This window comes from Elgaria multicarinata, chromosome 8 (assembly GCF_023053635.1).
Source record: "Elgaria multicarinata webbii isolate HBS135686 ecotype San Diego chromosome 8, rElgMul1.1.pri, whole genome shotgun sequence".
In the NCBI taxonomy this organism is placed as follows: domain Eukaryota; kingdom Metazoa; phylum Chordata; class Lepidosauria; order Squamata; family Anguidae; genus Elgaria; species Elgaria multicarinata.
Genome location: NC_086178.1, coordinates 51,247,226 through 51,264,309, shown reverse-complemented (window position 1 = coordinate 51,264,309; position 17,084 = coordinate 51,247,226). Strand labels below are relative to the sequence as shown.

Sequence of the window (17,084 nt, the reverse complement as noted above, 5' to 3'; positions counted from 1 at the left end):
TATTATTATTTTGTGCAATTCCAACAGTTGTTCACAATTGCTACTATAATACACCACATGGTGCCTCTCCAAACCCCCAGTGTTGGCAGGTGTGCAGTGGTACGGTGAGACCTTGGACTCAGTGGTCTTATGCCCGCCCCCTCTTTAGAACTGCCATGTCTGTTCCTTCAGTTGTTGTTTTTTATGACGTGGTCAACAACAACATCAGTTTATTGCAGTCAATAGACCATTCCAACAAAATTACATACAAAAGGACTGAGCATACAATTAGCTATTAAAAAGACAAGTAATCATAGAGGATCTAATAGAAATGGCCAGGTTCAAAAACTTGGCCACTTGTTCGGTGGTTGATTTGTCTGAGTTCCGAAGTAAAAGGGACATTAAGAATTCGGTTGGGTGACCAGGAAAAGATTGTAAAATGGGGTTCAGAAGATCATTCCTAGCCCCTTGGTAAAATCTACAGAACAGTAACACGTGTGATACGGTTTCCATCTCAGTATTGTTACAGGGACAGCATCTGTTGAGCAGAGGGATTTTGTTGTATCGGCCATCTAAAAGTTTAGAGGGAAGGACGTTAAGTCTGGCTAGTGAGAATGCTCTCCTGTATTTGGGGATTGTTAATCAGCGCAGGTAAGGCATCCCAGCTTTGCAAAAGGAGACTGGTAGACCTACGGACTGTGGGGAGCATGGGCCTCGCTCAGCACTTTGGAGGTCTTGCATGTCTATATTGAGCAGCCTCTGTTTCACTACTGATTTGGCACTAGCTAAATCCCTTGATAGTAACATTGTGAAGTACACAACTCACATTTCTCTTTTCCCCAGCCTCCACATTGCCATTCCATGCTTTTTCAAATAATAATAATAATAATAATAATAATAATAATAATAATAATAATAATTCTTACCCACCTCTCCCTTTGGATTGAGGTGGTTGTAAGATTTAAGGCATTATTCTACATTTCTGATACATTAGAACAGTAACATAACAACAAAGCTGTTCACCAATCTTGACTTAAAACAAGACCTCTCAGCACATGCAGTTTTGCATTTTAGGCTCCCTTCAGTCACAGTATCATCAAGACTACAGGAATGAAATGGACTTGCATCTGTTGTCATTATCAGCTGTCACTCCCTGGTTGATCATTTGGTGGTGTTGGGGCTGGGCTGTGGGGTCTGGACTTTGACCCCAAGGTCTAGGCCTACCTGTACAGGTGTGGGGAAACTTTAGTTTTTAGCAAAGGCTGCATTTCCTTTGTCAGAAACTGCATGCTGACAGTGAGCAGACTCAAAGCTAGTGGTGGGCTGGAGCATATCCAAACATGGGTGGGGCTACTCTTGCCAGAGGTTTAAACTAGGGGTGTTGGAAAAATCCATTTGGGGGGTGGAGTTCAATGAGTTTTCATACATTCAGCACCCTGGATGTTTGTGTTGGTCCCCGCTGTGGTGCCTGAATCCATTTGGGCCAGTTTGTGGACCTTCCAGAATTGTGTGTGTGTGTCTGTGTGTGTGAGAAGGTTCTGCAATTTACACACATTTCTGAGCAATTTGCACAAATTTGCCTGCAATTTGCACAAATTTGGCTATAATCTGCCCAAAATCAGTCATAATTTGAGCAAATGGCAGAGCCTTCCCTCCCCACTTCCAAAATATGCAAAAAAAAAAAAAAAACTTCCCAGAGTTCAAGGAACAGCCCTCAGCTCAGCTTGCAGATGCAAAGGAAGTTATACATGCCGCACAACTCCGTCAAGCCAAAAAAAGAGAAAGAACCGGATTTCCCAGCAGCAGACATCCCTAGTCTGAATTGATCGCTTGCACAGGGCTTTTGAAATTAGGCCTAGGGCTGCAGCCTGCCCACCTCTGCTCCGCTGCCTTTCGCAAACATTTTCCATAACCAGCACATAGTCCATGTCCTTACCTTTAAAGCTCTCCATGGCCTTGCCACTTTGTGAGTATCTCCTGAAATATCTTTGCCAACTTCAGTGACTCTGAGCCAGTCTTCCCCAACTTGGTGCCCTCCAGTTATTTTGGATTAAATCTCACAAGGGCTGTCTTCATGGTGCCGGGTTGGCGCTGCCTCTGTCCAAAACCCTGCAATTTTCCTCTTCCAGGATATGGTTGGGTAATCCTGATGCCGAGGAGGGAGCACAGGGTTTCTGATGGCCATCCGGGTACCACAGCTGCCCCCCACCCTCTTCCTGGTGGAAGGTGACCAATCGTCAGGTGCCTTCCACCAGACACTGCCCCCAGATTGGCCATGGAGCAACATCAGATGATGGAAGAGCTGTACTGACGTCAGTCCCTTTGAAAAAGTGGGGGTAAGTCCCTGACTTTGCGCAGCTTTGCGGGAAAGCTGTGCGGTGGCTGCATCATATAACTGATGCAGTGCAGTTATATGATGCAGCCTGACCATTGGGAATGCTGGTTGGGGTTGATGGGAGTTGAAGTCCCAAACATCTAGAGAGTACCAGGTTGGGGAAGGCTGCTCTCTAGTGATATTACACTACTCAGCTGAATAGTTGACTCACACAAGCTCCTAAATCGGCATGCAAAATATGCTAATAGAAATTTGTATGAGAAGATTTGCTCATGTTTGTACTACCTGAGAGGGAAAAACATCCAAAATGAAACAGGCTGCAGTGTAGCAGTGAAGAAACTGACATACAGAAAAATCCTGAGACACTGTAAATGGGCATATTTGAGGTATTTCAGGATTATTAGTATTATATTTACTTCCCACATTTTTTCCTCTTGCAAGGACCCAAAGGTGGCTTCCATATTATCGCAACAACCCTGTGAGTTAGGTTAGACTGACAGTCAGTGACTAACCCAAAGTCACCCAGTGAGGTTCATGGCTGAGAGGGGATAAGAACCCAGATCTCTTATATCGCAGTCCAATGCTCTAACCACTACACCACACTGATATTTGTATCCTCTTCAATTCAGCTTCCCCTGACAAAGAGGAGTACTCTGAAGGCAATGAGTCACCCCATGGTTCCCCAAGCCTAGCTCCTGTTGCCATGGATTATAAATAAATTGGCTGTCAGATCTCAGCAGGAAAACAGGTCTCCCTATTGCCACCACTGACAAAATGCAAACATCTAAAGGTGCTAAGATGCTTCAGAGTCCACTGTGCTTGAAATAGCAATGTGGCTTCACAGCTGAGCCCAGGCAGTCAGTGACACTGCCACAGATAAATTAGCTTGCTGCAAATACAAGCTGATGTTTGCAAAGACAACAGCAACACACTTCCCTGAGAGTCTCAGAGGAAACTCCCAGGAGTCCCTGACTACCACTGTGCAGCAGACGGATGTGGCTGAGCCTGTGGAGGGAGGACGTTGGAAGGAACGTAGCTATCAACCGCCTCTATGAGTAAATTCCTTTTTGGAAATTGCTGTCCTGGCCTAATGGAGAGGTTTTTGCTCCCCAAATTCTCCCAAAGTGCCTCTGCTCAGCTGCCATAACCACTTCAGGTTTCCTTAGCAGATGTTTGCCACTTTGAACAGATCGGAATGAGAATTTGTTTGGCCCATGAAACTGGCTCCATACAGCTGCGTGTGGGTGATGCCGGACAACACAAGGCCTCAGGAAGAAAAGAGCAAAGATGCAACTCACCTGGGGACTGGGGACTAAGCAGAGAACCTGAGGAGATCTTGGAGGACCCTGAGGAGTTGTGAGCAGAGGGGGTACCGGCAGTGGATTTCTGTGAGGATGACCTGGACCAGCTAGGTGAGGCATTCCCGAGGGTGTTGGCAGTCAGAGCAGGACTTAGAGATGCGGATTGCTGCTCTACCAGGTTTGCCTGGGAGCTTTTGGATTCAGGCGTGTGCCTTCCCATGGCACTTAGGAGAGTTTTTCCATTGATCCCTAGAATTCAAGCACAGCATGACGTCAGTCCTCTCGAATGAAAGAAACATGCTCTTTTGATCACAGCAGCTTGGAGTCTGGGGCTGCTCTGCATTTCAAGAGCCCATTCTGGATAAAGACGGTTGTACATTGTCCTGGACAGATGGACAATGATTTCATATGCTCCCTGTGCCAGCATAGTCCCTGGGAAGTTTGGTTTGTTCTTCACTAGTTTCCCCCATTATGTTAATTATTATTACATTATACTATAGCATTATATTGTTATGTTATTATAATTCCTTAAATCTCTTAGATGTCTTTCTCAGAAAAAGGCTCAAGACACCTTACATTAGGGATGAATACGTAACAATTTAAAATGGCTAAAAACAATTAAGAATGAAATATGAAGCCCTGATAAGACAACTAGGTTGGGAAGGCCATCATTTGCTATCAAATACTGGAATAGAGGAAAGTCTTTATCTGACGCCCAAAAGCTGACAAGGTTAGCGCTGGGGAGAGCATTCCACACTTGGGAGGCTGCTAAAAAGGCCTTCTCCCTTGTTGCTGTCCTCCAAACTTTCTTCAGAGGAGGGGCTCAGATGAGGGCCTCACATGTTGATCATAGTATAAGGGCAGATTCATATCCAGAGAGGTGCTCCATCAGATGTTATAGTCTCAACCCATGTTCAACTTTATAAGTTAAAACCAGCACCTTGATTTGGGCTTGGAAACATGCAGCCAATCAGTGCAAGTGGGCTGGAATCATTGTTATATGCTCAGACTTCAAACAAGCCAGCCTTGTTTATCTTCAGATGTGCTCCACTTAAGACGGACAGCCCCCCCCATTTCATCTCTATTGCCACTGGATTGGTGATGTCATGGGCATAAGCATCTCATAGAATTCTCTACCAGAAACCAAAAACAGCTTGCTAGCCCTAATCCCAAGAGATGGGAGAGGAGGAGAGATCAGATGACGTATTTCAGAACATCACATTTCCTTCTCGTTCTTTCCAGGGCTCCCTTCATGTCTCCTGTTACCTTATCTCACCCCTTGGAAAACTGATTTCCCCCCTGGCCCATCTCAGATGCTCTCCACCAGCAACCTGCTCTGCTGTGCGCTTCCCGCCCCCTGGCCCTGAAGCTAAGCATAGCTAGAGAAGCAGCTCTGCAGCAGGTTACTCGGGAGATCCATGCCAAATACCAGAGACAGCAAGCTCAGTGTGTGGTTTTCTGACCCCAACCAGTTTGCTGTGAGTGTGTGTAGAGTGGCCACTTATGCAGGAGGAGATGAATCACCAAAGAAGAAGGCAAGAGAGGACACAGATATGTATGCATATGCTAATGTTAAGTATAGATACAAATTTAGATACAATTAAGATGAATTATATAAGCATATAATACATCTCACCTAGGGCTGTGCACAGCCTCCCTGATTTGACTCAGAGGCTGATTTGGAGCTTCCAAATTGCTCCTGAATTGACTCGGGGAACCCTTGGGCCCAGGCCACCTCACTTTAGATTCAGTTCTGTTGCAGTTTCCCAGGTGCCCATGGGTGCCTTCGAAAGCTAGGCACGAGGCCAACCAGGAGTCCATTGGACTTCCTCCCTCCTAGCTGCTGCCCACCTGCCAGCAGCTGCCCCCACTCTCCCCAGGTTGCTGCCCTCCGCTTGCATCTGGGACCTACCTGAAGCCTCTGTGCATACCGGTGAGCCACCCTGTTTCCTCAATGGCCTGCTGTCATTGAATCATAGAATAGTAGAGTTGGAAGAGGCCTATAAGGCCATTGAATCCAACCCCCTGCTCAATGCAGGAATCCACCTCAAAGCATCACTGACAGATGGCTGTCCAGCTGCCTCTTGAATACCTCTAGTGTGGGAGAGCCCACAACCTCCCTAGGTAATTGGTTCCATTGTCATACTGCTCTAACAGTCAGAAAGTTTTTCCTGATGTCCAGATGGAATCTGGCTTCCTGTCACTTGAGCCCATTATTCCATGTCCTGCACTCTGGGATGATCGAGAAGTAGATCTACTCTTGTAAACTACAATGGCCAGAAATAGCCATTTCCAGACACCATCATTAACAACACTAGATCTTCACCAGTCCAGAGAGGAGGCTGGGCAGCTTGGTGGTGCATGCAAAGGCCTCAAGTAAGTCCCACAGGTGGGTGAGCCGGGGGGCAGGGGGAGAGGACGTGGCCATTAGGCAGAATCAGCCCAAAGTGGTTCAGCTGCTTTGGGCTGAGGCGGCCCAATCCAGTCCCAAACCTGAGGCGGGCTGAATCTTAGACTTTGGGACCGAGATGAAACACTTCCCTAATCTCACCATAGTGGGGAATAGTCTAGCCAGCTCACCAATAAGCCTCTCAGTCTGCCATCCAGGTGCTAACTGTTGATGGGCATTTTCAGTGCCACTGCTGTTCTTTGTTCCTATCATTCTTTATCTTAATTGGACAGCCCTTCAACAGAGGGCACCTTCAAATGGAGGACTGTCCTCTGTAATAGGACATATGGCCACCCTAAACATGACGCCTTTACTGTTCCAGTTAGACTTGCTGTCAATTCGTTTCCAGACAAAGAGCTTTCCTACAAGAGGCTGTTAATATGTTGCATCTATTTTTGGTTTTGGGCAGAATTGAGATCTGAACACTACACAAGGAGTGTTTCCTTTACTGTTTTTCCACTACATAATCTCTAGGTGGCACTGTGGTGTAGTGGAATAGCACAAAAACACAGGAGGAAATTGCATTTTTTCACTTTCACAATTAAATACTGCATCTTTCCTGCTCTAAAAACACTTGCTAAAAGTGCTAGTTAAACCCAGAAGCAAAACTAGAGGGTCACAATGTCATCTAAAGAACTTGTTAACAACCATGAGTAGGGAATAAGGAGCAGACAATAAATGCCTCATGTAGAAAAGCCCTCAGTTACCTCTGAAGACCTAAACACTTTGGGGACGGGATACCTGGAGGACCATTCCCTCCTATATGAACCCATCCATCCTTTATGATCAGCGGAGGAGGCCTCTCTGCATGACCAGCCTCTGCAGAGGGAGCCTTTTCTGTGGCCACTCCCATCCCATTTCTGGATTTGATACCCTCTTTAATGAGTTTTCACAACCTCTTTAAAATTAGCTTGTTTCAGTAGATATTTTAAAAACTGAATGATTTCTTCAGCTGTTTCATCTGTCACTCTGCTTACTCTTTTTGAGTTGCAATTATTTTAGATTTAGCTGGTTTCTATTGGCATATTTTATTTTCTATGTAGTTAGCTTCCCTGAGCTTCCCTGAATGGAAAGGTGGGTATAAAGCTACTAAAACAAACAAACAAATCATGTGACACAGCTCAAATAAACAGAAAGGTCTTCTTTTCTCAGATGAATTTACTTGTTCACTGCTGGAGCACTGAGCTGAAAACAACAGAAATGAAATTTAATAGAGATTTTACACCTAGGTTTTACACCTAGGAAAAAGTAACCAAATGCACAGTTACAAGATGGGGGATACTTGGCTCAGCAATACTACAAGCGAGAAGGATCTTGGAATTGTTGTAGATCACAAGCTGAATATGAGCCAACAGTGTGATGTGGCTGCAAGGAAGGCAAATGCTATTTTGGGCTGCATTAATAGAAGTATAGCTTCCAAATCATGTGAGGTACTGGTTCCCCTCTATTCGGCACTGGTTAGGCCTCATCTTGAGTATTGCATCCAGTTCTGGGCTCCACAATTCAAGAAGGACGCAGACAAGCTGGAGCGTGTTCAGAGGAGGGAAGCCAGGATGATGAGGGGTCTGGAAACAAAGCCCTATGAGGAGAGTCTGAAAGAACTGGGCATGTTTAGCCTGGAGAAGAGAAGATTGAGGGGAGACATGATAGCACTCTTCAAATACTTGAAAGGTTGTCACAAAGAGCAGGGCCAGGATCTCTTCTCAATCATCCCGCCTTCTTCCGCCGAGATCTCCGACCCGGGTGGCTCTTTCCCCGGCAGCAGGAGGCTGGCAGGGAGGTGGGCGGCTGCGGCAGCTGCAAGGACTTGGCGGCGGGATTCCCCAGCCGCCTCCTCCTCTGCCTCTTCCTCCATCTCTTCGAAGGCAGGATCTACACGATCGTTTTGGGGGCGCACTGGAGGCGCACGCAAGCGCCTTCAGTACGATGTGTAGATCCCCTCCAGGACACAGAATAATGGGGTCAAGGAAGCCAGATTCTGGCTGGACATCAGAAAAAACTTCCTGTTAGAGCACTACAGCAATGGAACCAATGAGCTAGGGAGTTGGTGGGCTCTCCCACCCTAGAGGCATTCAAGAGGCAGCTGGACAACCATCTGTCAGGGATGCTTTAAGGTGGATTTCTGTATTCAGCAGGGGATTGGACTTGATGGCCTTATAGGCCCCTTCCAACTCTGTTCTGTGGGGAGACCCACTCATGCTTAGCATGCTATGAGGGGCCCCTTTCTGCAGATAAACAGGGTGCTTGTTCTCCACACACTGTTTGCCTGCCGAAACAGCTATTCTGCTGGGAAACAAGGCACATAGGGAGCACTGCCTTGTTTCAAGGCAGAATTGTGCCTCCAATAGCCTGATGAACAGCTGGTTGGTGGGCTGTGGAGGGCCTGATTCTACTGGGAAACAAGGCACTCACCCTCCAGGCATCTTGATTCCCAGCAGAATCACTGCAGCACAGTGGGAGGATTTTCAGTGGCACGGTGGCGGTGGCAATAGGGGAGGGGGCACAAATGGCCGTGGCGGGTCACACACCACCTGAGAGCCATGTGTTGCCAACTCCTGAAGTAGAGGATACCTTCAATAGAGGACTGTCCTTTGTAAAGTGGGACACACGGGCCACCCTATCTTTTGGGTATTGCAGAGGGACAGGGAGACGGATGTCAAACTTAACCATCAGTTTCCATTAGCAAGGAGCTATTAAGCAGTTCTTGCTCCCTGGCTTTAACTCAGGATTCAGGAGTGCTTTTAAAGAAGGAAAACAGCACAACCATTTTTGCCCACATTGCATGTCTTCCTCTGCCTCTTGCACTCAGTTGTCTTTTTTAGGCTCGAAGATAGGATTGGGAAAATGTCTTTCATGGAGTAGCTTTCCACACTCCAAGGAACAGACTGTGAGGTATATTGAGAGTTAAAGCTTGAATCACAGAGCCATGCTCTGTATAGAAGCTATGGTGGAAGGAGTCCCATGTCCTCAGCGGAGGCGATAGGGAAAGAGGACAGGTTTCATACATATATAACTGAACATCCCCTAAGGATCTAACTGTCTTGGTTTGCATGATAAGAGCCCACTGTTTCAAATCCCTGCCAGGACTTCTCATATTGTTTGAACCCAGTGAGGGTGACTTGATGGAGTGGTTAACAAACCACCCCACAACCCTACAACAGGCCATGTGTTCTGGGTGGTTCGTTAACCACCCTAACAAGTCACCCTCACTTGGTTTGGATGACATGAGAAGCCATGCCCGGTGGGGGTAATTTTGCAAATAAGCCCAAACACATTCTTCATGTGCAGAGTGATTAACAAGCCACTGTGGCTCATTAACCAGCCTGGGATCATGTGAACTGGGTCTCCATGTTTGGGGATGCTCAGCTGCTCCTAACTGAGAATCAGGTTCTAGCCACTGCTGAGATATGATGTCTTGCAAGCTATCAATATTCATTTTAACAGAGGAGCTGGAGAATAAAACACCAAGTGATGCTGTCTCAAGCAGCTTGTGAGCTCCTTTTTCTGCAGAACCCCTTACCCATAATTTCATCACAGCCTGCCATTTCATAAAATGTGTTTGAACAAGCTCCACTTGTCTCCTTCGCAATTACTATGCAGTCAGAAGAAAGGATGTATTCTTGTATCCAGACAGGATAGTAAAGATGCCACTTCACTGCAAAACCAGAAATGCAGCACTGAAAGAAAGGCATCCCTGCATAGCAACTGTTTCCTGGCAAGACGCAATGGTTACAAATGCCAGGCCACCCTGAAATAATGGGAGAGAGTTTGTAAAAAGCTTTGGCACCCAAACACTGTTTGTTCGACATGTTTACCGAGCTGCTGCATCTCTCTCTCTCTCTGTGTGTGCAGGATTCCAGAAAGAGGGAAGTCCCTTGTAAAAAAAAGAAAAAGAAAAAAGGAGGGGTGCAGCGGGAGGCAAGAGATCGCTGGAGCTGAAATTGAACAGAGCTCTGCCTGTTTATGTCTATGTCTGTGAAGCTCCCTGCTAAATGCAAACGAGGGATTTCGTACACTGTGAAAGTACTCATGACAGATACCTGTAACAGGAGCACAAGCAACTTCGGTCTGGATGGAGATGCCTGTGTCAATAGTCTTGGACTCTGGATGCAAGAAAGAGAAGAATAAACACAGACTTTAGCAATGGCCATTTGCTAAACGTTTATTGCAATCCATTCATCCATGCATCAAATAAATGTTTATTGCAACCTTATTGCAAAGGGTTGCAGTAAACAGCTGACACATTCTTTCACTTCTTTCCTGGAGAAGCACATCAAATACTGGGTTAAAACTACACAGGGTTGCATGCCCATTTTATTATGTCTCTTCTACAGTGCAAACTACAACCCTTAACACAGAAATCCAGATTCTAGTGCCCACTTGGCCATGAAGCTCACTGGGTGACTTTGGGCCAGTCATTGACTCTCAGCCTAACAGGGTTGTTGTGAGGCCAAAATGGAGAGGAGGACCACCATGTAAGCTGCCTTGGGTTCCATGCAAGAAGAAAAAGGGAGGGATATAAATATAATAATAAATAATTCCTACAACAGTGGCTTGCAGCTCCTACTTGTTCCTCTCCAAAACCAGATCTACCAAAGAAGACCTCTAAAAACTTTCCAGCTTTATTTTTTAGTTTCAATTTCACTGACTATGTAACACTGAATTTAAACTTCACAAGCAAACACTTGATTCACTACATCAGCCTCCCTCAACCTGGTGCCTTCCAGATGTTCTCGACTGCAGCTCCCAGCATTGCAATCCAGGTGCAAATCCAGCACATCTGGCAGATACCAAATAACAGATGGCTGCAGTAGGTGGGAGCTAGTGAGGTTTGAAGATGAGAATCCATGTCTCTCACCAAGATTGTTGAGCTGTGAAATGCTGGAACTTTGCCGCTGGCTCTCTGGGGAATACTGGCAGACTTTTCGTTTGAAGGACATGAAGAGGTGTTGGCAGAGCTCTTCAGGAGTATCCACCTCCAGATATGTTCTCATGAAGAGCTGGAACCCTTCATAGTCAATAGGCTATGGGGAAGGAGAGAGTGAAGCAAGAAAAGAAGCAAAAGATCCCATTAGAAATCCTGCCACTTAGCATTTGCTTTCTGATTTTAAAAAGACGATGCCCACATATCTAGTTAGTTGTACAGAAATACAGCTCTTCCACATGGCAATGATTACTATAAACAACTGAGCTTTCAGGCGAACACAAATGCATAATATACACAATAGTGCCCTCAAGGTGGCAATTGCCCAATTATGAACATGGACCAATCAATGTGTCACAGGAGGATGTCATGGGAAGATGTCAGGGATAAAGGGCTAAATTATTTTTAGCTCAATAAAGACTTCCCTCTCCGATGGTCTGTGGATTACGTACCTTAGAATGGAGAGAAGGGACGTCTCCTGGTTGCTTTTAAAATCAGCTACTTGTTATATTTATCTTTGGGATGCTGTTTTTAAGCTGATCTTCAGCGTTAATTAATTGGCAGTTTAAAATATGCAATGCATATTTATTTATTTATTTAAAAAATAATAATCTGATAACATATGCAGATGCGCCATGGTTGTACGAAAGATAACAACTTTGGGTTAAAGAGCATGGTTTGAATGGCATCATGCTTACACTGCCCCACTCTAAAAACAAACAAACAATACATAGCTGTCCAACAAATACTCCAGCATCCCTTTGGGGTTGGCAAAGGGTTGCTTCCAGGTCAATGGTGCATAATTACATTACATGCGCTAAATCCAAGGTTATACAGGCAGACATCTGCTTATAGAATTTGGTTTTTCCTTCCCCCTTCACCTGTAGCATCTCCATGCCCCTCCCCAAATCTTCTTCAGAGGTTTCCTCACTCATCCTAGAGTACATCTGGGAGTGCAAAGGGGCTACAGTCTGCTGGCATAAGGACACTGCTTGATACAACCTATGAAGGTTCAAATAGGCATTTGCTTTTCACCAGTAATGCTGGGATTCAGTAAAAGAAAGAAGGTACATTTGTTGAAAATATTACACACACACACACACACACACACACACACACTCACACACACACACACATACACACACACACACACACACACACAGAGAGAGACATCTACCTATCTATTCCATACAAAAGACACAGAAAACTATCAGGAGGTAAAGACACACAGAGAAGAGACATGATATATAACAGGAACACAGTGAGCTCTGCCCAATGCTTCTTCCAAAGCGTGTATATGTAATGGAACACATATATCTATAGGTAGACAGTAGAAATGCATGACAGCATATGGATAGTACTAATATGCAACTAGATATCCCTTCTACTCGCACTGCAAAAGGGTAACATTGCAGGAGGAATACACACCACATGTAATTACGCCGCAAGAAAATACAGTGATGCATTTCTTAAACACACTCATTGATAGCAATGGTGCATGCTGGACTATGTTGATAGGTGGGTGGCAGTGGTGGTGGCAGCGCCTAAATAGGGGATGCAGCTAAAACTCTTCAAGAAGGCACATCATAACAAAAAAATAAAACAAAATAAACAAATAATAATAATAATAATAATAATAATAATAATAATAATAATAAAATGCTCAGCACAAGTTGTGGGAAGTAATTCTGGCAAGTGCATTTGGGGTGTCTTTGGAGGCACTGGTGGAAAAGACCTGGTAGTGTTAGGCTGCTGAGCTGTGATACTGTCAGATTCTCCGTACATGACATACTTCTCATGTCTGGTCTGTTTGGGACACTTCCCTGCTTGCAGTGCAGAAAACATGGTCTCCTGATCCAGAACTAGACTAGTGGACTCTCAATGTCCAGGCTAGGGTTGAGCCCTGGTGGGAGCAGCCAGTCAATCAATCAGGCCCTCATATAGGCTCTGGTAGAAGGAAGCCATGGTGGGCAAGACATGCTCCATCAGCAGTTATTCTGGGTAAACAGGAGTACAGCAAGGCAGACATTAATAGCACCTCTCATAGGCCCTTTCTACACTTACAGCATAGAGGGAGGGAGAGAGGGTGATCCCGGACCTACTTGCTTCAGGTATTGTCGCCCCCAGTTCACATGGGCTACGTGACGTCACGGGTGCTGCGGCCGCCATTTTTTAAAAAGAGAAAGAGCTGGAGTGCACTCGCGCTCCAGTGAAAATGAAGGGTTTTTTAATTTTTAAAAAAGCCCCGACCCCGCTCCCCACCCCACCCCCAAGGGCTCTGGACTCCCCCTGTCCCAGCTCCTTCCCTCTGATGACCCTGCTACTCACGAGAAAGAGGGAAGAAGATGGGATGGGCTCCCACATTGCCTACAGTCCTCAGGATTGTCCTGGGACTGCAGGTAAAACCAGGATAACTGATGTCTCAGTTATCCTGGGGAAATGGAGGGATAATCCCTCCCTGCTCCCGAGATCCCCCTGTGTATCATTTGGATGCACAGGGGTGATCCATGGATGATCCCTCGAAAAATGGATGGTCTAGAAAGGGCCATAATGCTCTGCATTTCCACAAGGAAGGAGATGTGGCTCCAGCAAAGGCCTAGAAGCAACTGAGAGCTTGTAGGCCAGTTAGCTCATGTCCTTCAGAAGGTCCACCTTACACAAGGTACTGACCGCAGACTCAAAGGGGACATGCTTATTTCCATAGCCTTGAGCTCCTGCACAGCTGAGGGACCTCAAAGGCTTTGGGAGAACCATTCTTTGAGGCTGAGGTTAATGGGAAGGCTGAGTCTTTGGGTCTGGGAGGGAGATGCATCAGGGGTTCATGAGGAGTGGGATGATCAGTATCTCATTGGGATCAGAGTCCCCTTTGGGGTGAAACCAAGCCTCCAGACTCAGGCCCATGACACTCAGATAGCTTTCCACTACTCTGGGCCCTAAGATGGGCAATAGACATATAATAGTTCACAGGTAGTTCACAGCTTCAATGGTAGTGCTACTCTGAGTGCCACGTTGGAGAACCAAGGATAGGGAGGTGGGGGGGGATCAAAGACAACATAATCCTGCTGCAAAACTATGATACTCTCTGCAAAATTCCACCCTTGTGAGCTGTGTTACACTTTGCCTGCACCGTTGTTAGTGAACTATGCAAACTTCCAAGTAAGTGGGCTAACATTTTTGGATCACATTTCACTTTAAAAACTCCCATCAACTCTTCATCCTGACAATAAATTCATTTTCTGTGGAAAGGTTTTTATATGAGTCACAAAAGATTACTTCCGGGCCTTCTACTTCTGCCCTGTGTGAAGGACATTAATGAGGGACAGAAAAAAAGAGGTCGGACACATAGGGTGATCATATGGAAAGGAGGACAGGGCTCTTGCATCTTTAACAGTTGTATAGAAAAGGGAATTTCAGAAGGTGTCATTTGTATGCATGGTGAAATTCCCTCATCATCACAACAGTTAAAGCTGCAGGAGCCCTGCCCTCCTGACCAGATACAAAAGAGGGCAGAGCTCCTGCAGCTTTAGCTGTTGTGATGAAGAGGGAATGTCACCAGGTGCTGCATGCATACAAACGGCACCTGCTGAAATTCCCTTCTCTATACAACTGCTAAAGATACGGGAGCCCTGTCCTCTTTTCCATATGGTCACCCTAGGTTAGACCTACTTCACAATGTTGAAGCATGGGGTGCAGTTGCAGTTAGTGTTCTGAGCCAGTCCCTTTCTCAGGATACTCCATTCCATTCTCACTCCCCAGTTGTCTGTCTCTGCCCCACCCCACAACAGTCTCTCAACATTCTGTGGCCACTGTACAAACTTCATTGGGGTGTTTGGAGGTTTCTTTTGCAACTTCTGAAAGCCTTGCGGTTCCCCAAAGGTGTTTTCTGGTGGTGTGGTTTTGGCTATATATGCATAGGCACCCAGAGAACAGATTGCTGTTGGTATAGATACTATGGAAGAAAAACTGGATGTAAGGTGCAGGTGAAGTAGCTTTTCCATTTTCATCACAGACTGATTTCAGGAAAAGCTGTTTTAAGTCTTGTGTAAAAAATGCTCTTACATTCATAATTATATGATTTCTACAAAATGCTCTCCATCTGTGGGAAGCAATTCTCTGCATGGTGCAAGAATAATGACATCAATTCACTATTCAATGGATTACAGTGACAAAACATCTTTGAGGATTTATCCCTCTATACACGGATTCCCCAAAAATACAGATATAACCTTGAGGTTTTGTGGCTTTTTTTATAGAGTACGGAGCTCAACTGTATGCCATAAACCCAAGCCTACTTGGTTTTTTTTTGGGGGGGGGGGTTCCCCAGTTTATGCCAAAGCAAGCATGCAAAGCAACATGTAAACAACACATGTGGTAACTAGAGTATGGAAAATGAGTCTTACTTGGTTCAGAGTGTCTTGTTTCTGAGGGAGGGAAGGAAGAGCAGAAAAAGACGAAGGAGAGTTAAGTGAAGAAGAGCTGAGCAGCAGAAGGGAAAAAGTAGCTACTCTGCTAGACAGATACAATTAAAATATCCAGGCTGGCATGTGGTACAGTCCTTCCCATGATTGTACTGCCTCAAAATGCAGTAGGGAGAAGACTCGTGGATGAGCCTTCTTCTGGAGTTGTGCACTTTCCACCTAGTTGAGAGATAGCAGGTAGAGGTTCTGCCTGGAAGAGCTAACTGTTCAAAGGATGAAATAAAATACTAGTTCACATATTTATTCATTTTCTTTTTCATATTTGTATTTGAGACTTCTTCCAAGGAGCTCAGGGAAGTACACAAAAAGTTATCTGAGGTAGGTTAGACTAAGTGATTGTGATGTATGATTACTCTGAAGGAAGTTTCATTGTTTTTCAGTGGGGCTCATTCCCAAGTAAGTTTGTTTAGGTCTCTCCTGCTCTCCCTTCCTTACAGTTCTTTATCTTTAAACTAAAGCTACAAACCTCTAAACCTACCTCACAGGACTGTTGTGAGAATAAAATGGAGAGAAGGAGGAGGGCTATGTAAGCCATTCCTTGCAAGACACAAAAGGCAGGATATATGTGAAATAAATAAATAAATAAATAAATAAATCTTGACAGACCAAAGAGGAGGCCTTATGTGGAATTGAGAACAAAACTTCCAGTAACATGCTGCCTTTATACAAATCGATGGTGCAACCACACTAAGAATACTATGTAGAGTTCTGATCACCATACCTAAATATATATATATTGTAGAGCTGGAAAAAGTGCAGAAAAAGGCAACTGAAATGATTAAGAGACTGGAGCATCTTCCCTATGAAGGAACCTTACAACAGCTGGGATTGTTTAGCTTGGATAAAAGGAGGGTAAGGAGAATCATGGTAGAGGTGTACAAAATTATGCATGTAGTGTGGAGAATGTGGGTAGGGAGACATTTTTCTCCCTATCTAAAAATATTAGAACCAGGGGTTATCCCATGAAGCTGATTGGTGGGAGATTCAGGAAAGATAAAAGGAAGTACTTCTTCCCACACCACATATTTAAACTATGAAATTCACAGCCACAAGATGTAGTGATGGACATCATTTTGGACCTGGAGGAGAAGGCTATCAATGGCTACTAGTCTGATGGCTTTGTGCTACCTCCAGTCGCAGAGGCAGTAAGCCTATGTACAGCAGTTGCTGGAGAACATGAGTGGAAGAATGCTGTTGCACTCATGTCCTACTTGTGGGTTCCTGGTCAACCACTGTGGGAACAGAATGCTGTTCTAGATGGACCCTTGACCTGATCCAGCATGGCTATTCTTATGTTCTCAACCTTCATATAGGACTGTTCTCTCCAAAGTAGGACATCTGTCCACCATGAATATGATTTTGCGAGGTTTTTGAAAGGGCTATAGTTAGTTTCTGTTGTGGTGGGATAATTATAAAGTACATGTGCCTAATTATACTGAAAAGGAGAGAAAGAAATCTTAGCAATAATGACAGAAACAATGTACAACACAAAGCAAAGGCAACTACATATGTATCTTTTGTATCAATGCTTGATACGAATTTCCAGTAATTGTTCAGGGTGTATGAACCTTCTGTTGGATCCTGAGATGCTATTTCCTGACCCACCCACCCAAATTAG

At 45.1% G+C, this 17,084-nt stretch overlaps 1 protein-coding gene across 1 annotated transcript in view; it reads right to left on the bottom strand.

Annotated features, from left to right (window-relative positions):
* The window catches only part of DGKG (diacylglycerol kinase gamma), a 134,742-nt gene that overhangs the window by 81,172 nt on the left and 36,486 nt on the right, over positions 1-17,084 (bottom strand). The window contains exons 4-7 of the mRNA XM_063132328.1: positions 15,389-15,409; positions 10,923-11,088; positions 10,105-10,167; positions 3,613-3,864 (exon numbers count right to left, since the gene is read on the bottom strand). Of these exons, the coding sequence (XP_062988398.1) occupies positions 3,613-3,864; positions 10,105-10,167; positions 10,923-11,088; positions 15,389-15,409 (502 nt within the window). The remainder of the gene's footprint in view (positions 1-3,612; positions 3,865-10,104; positions 10,168-10,922; positions 11,089-15,388; positions 15,410-17,084) is intronic.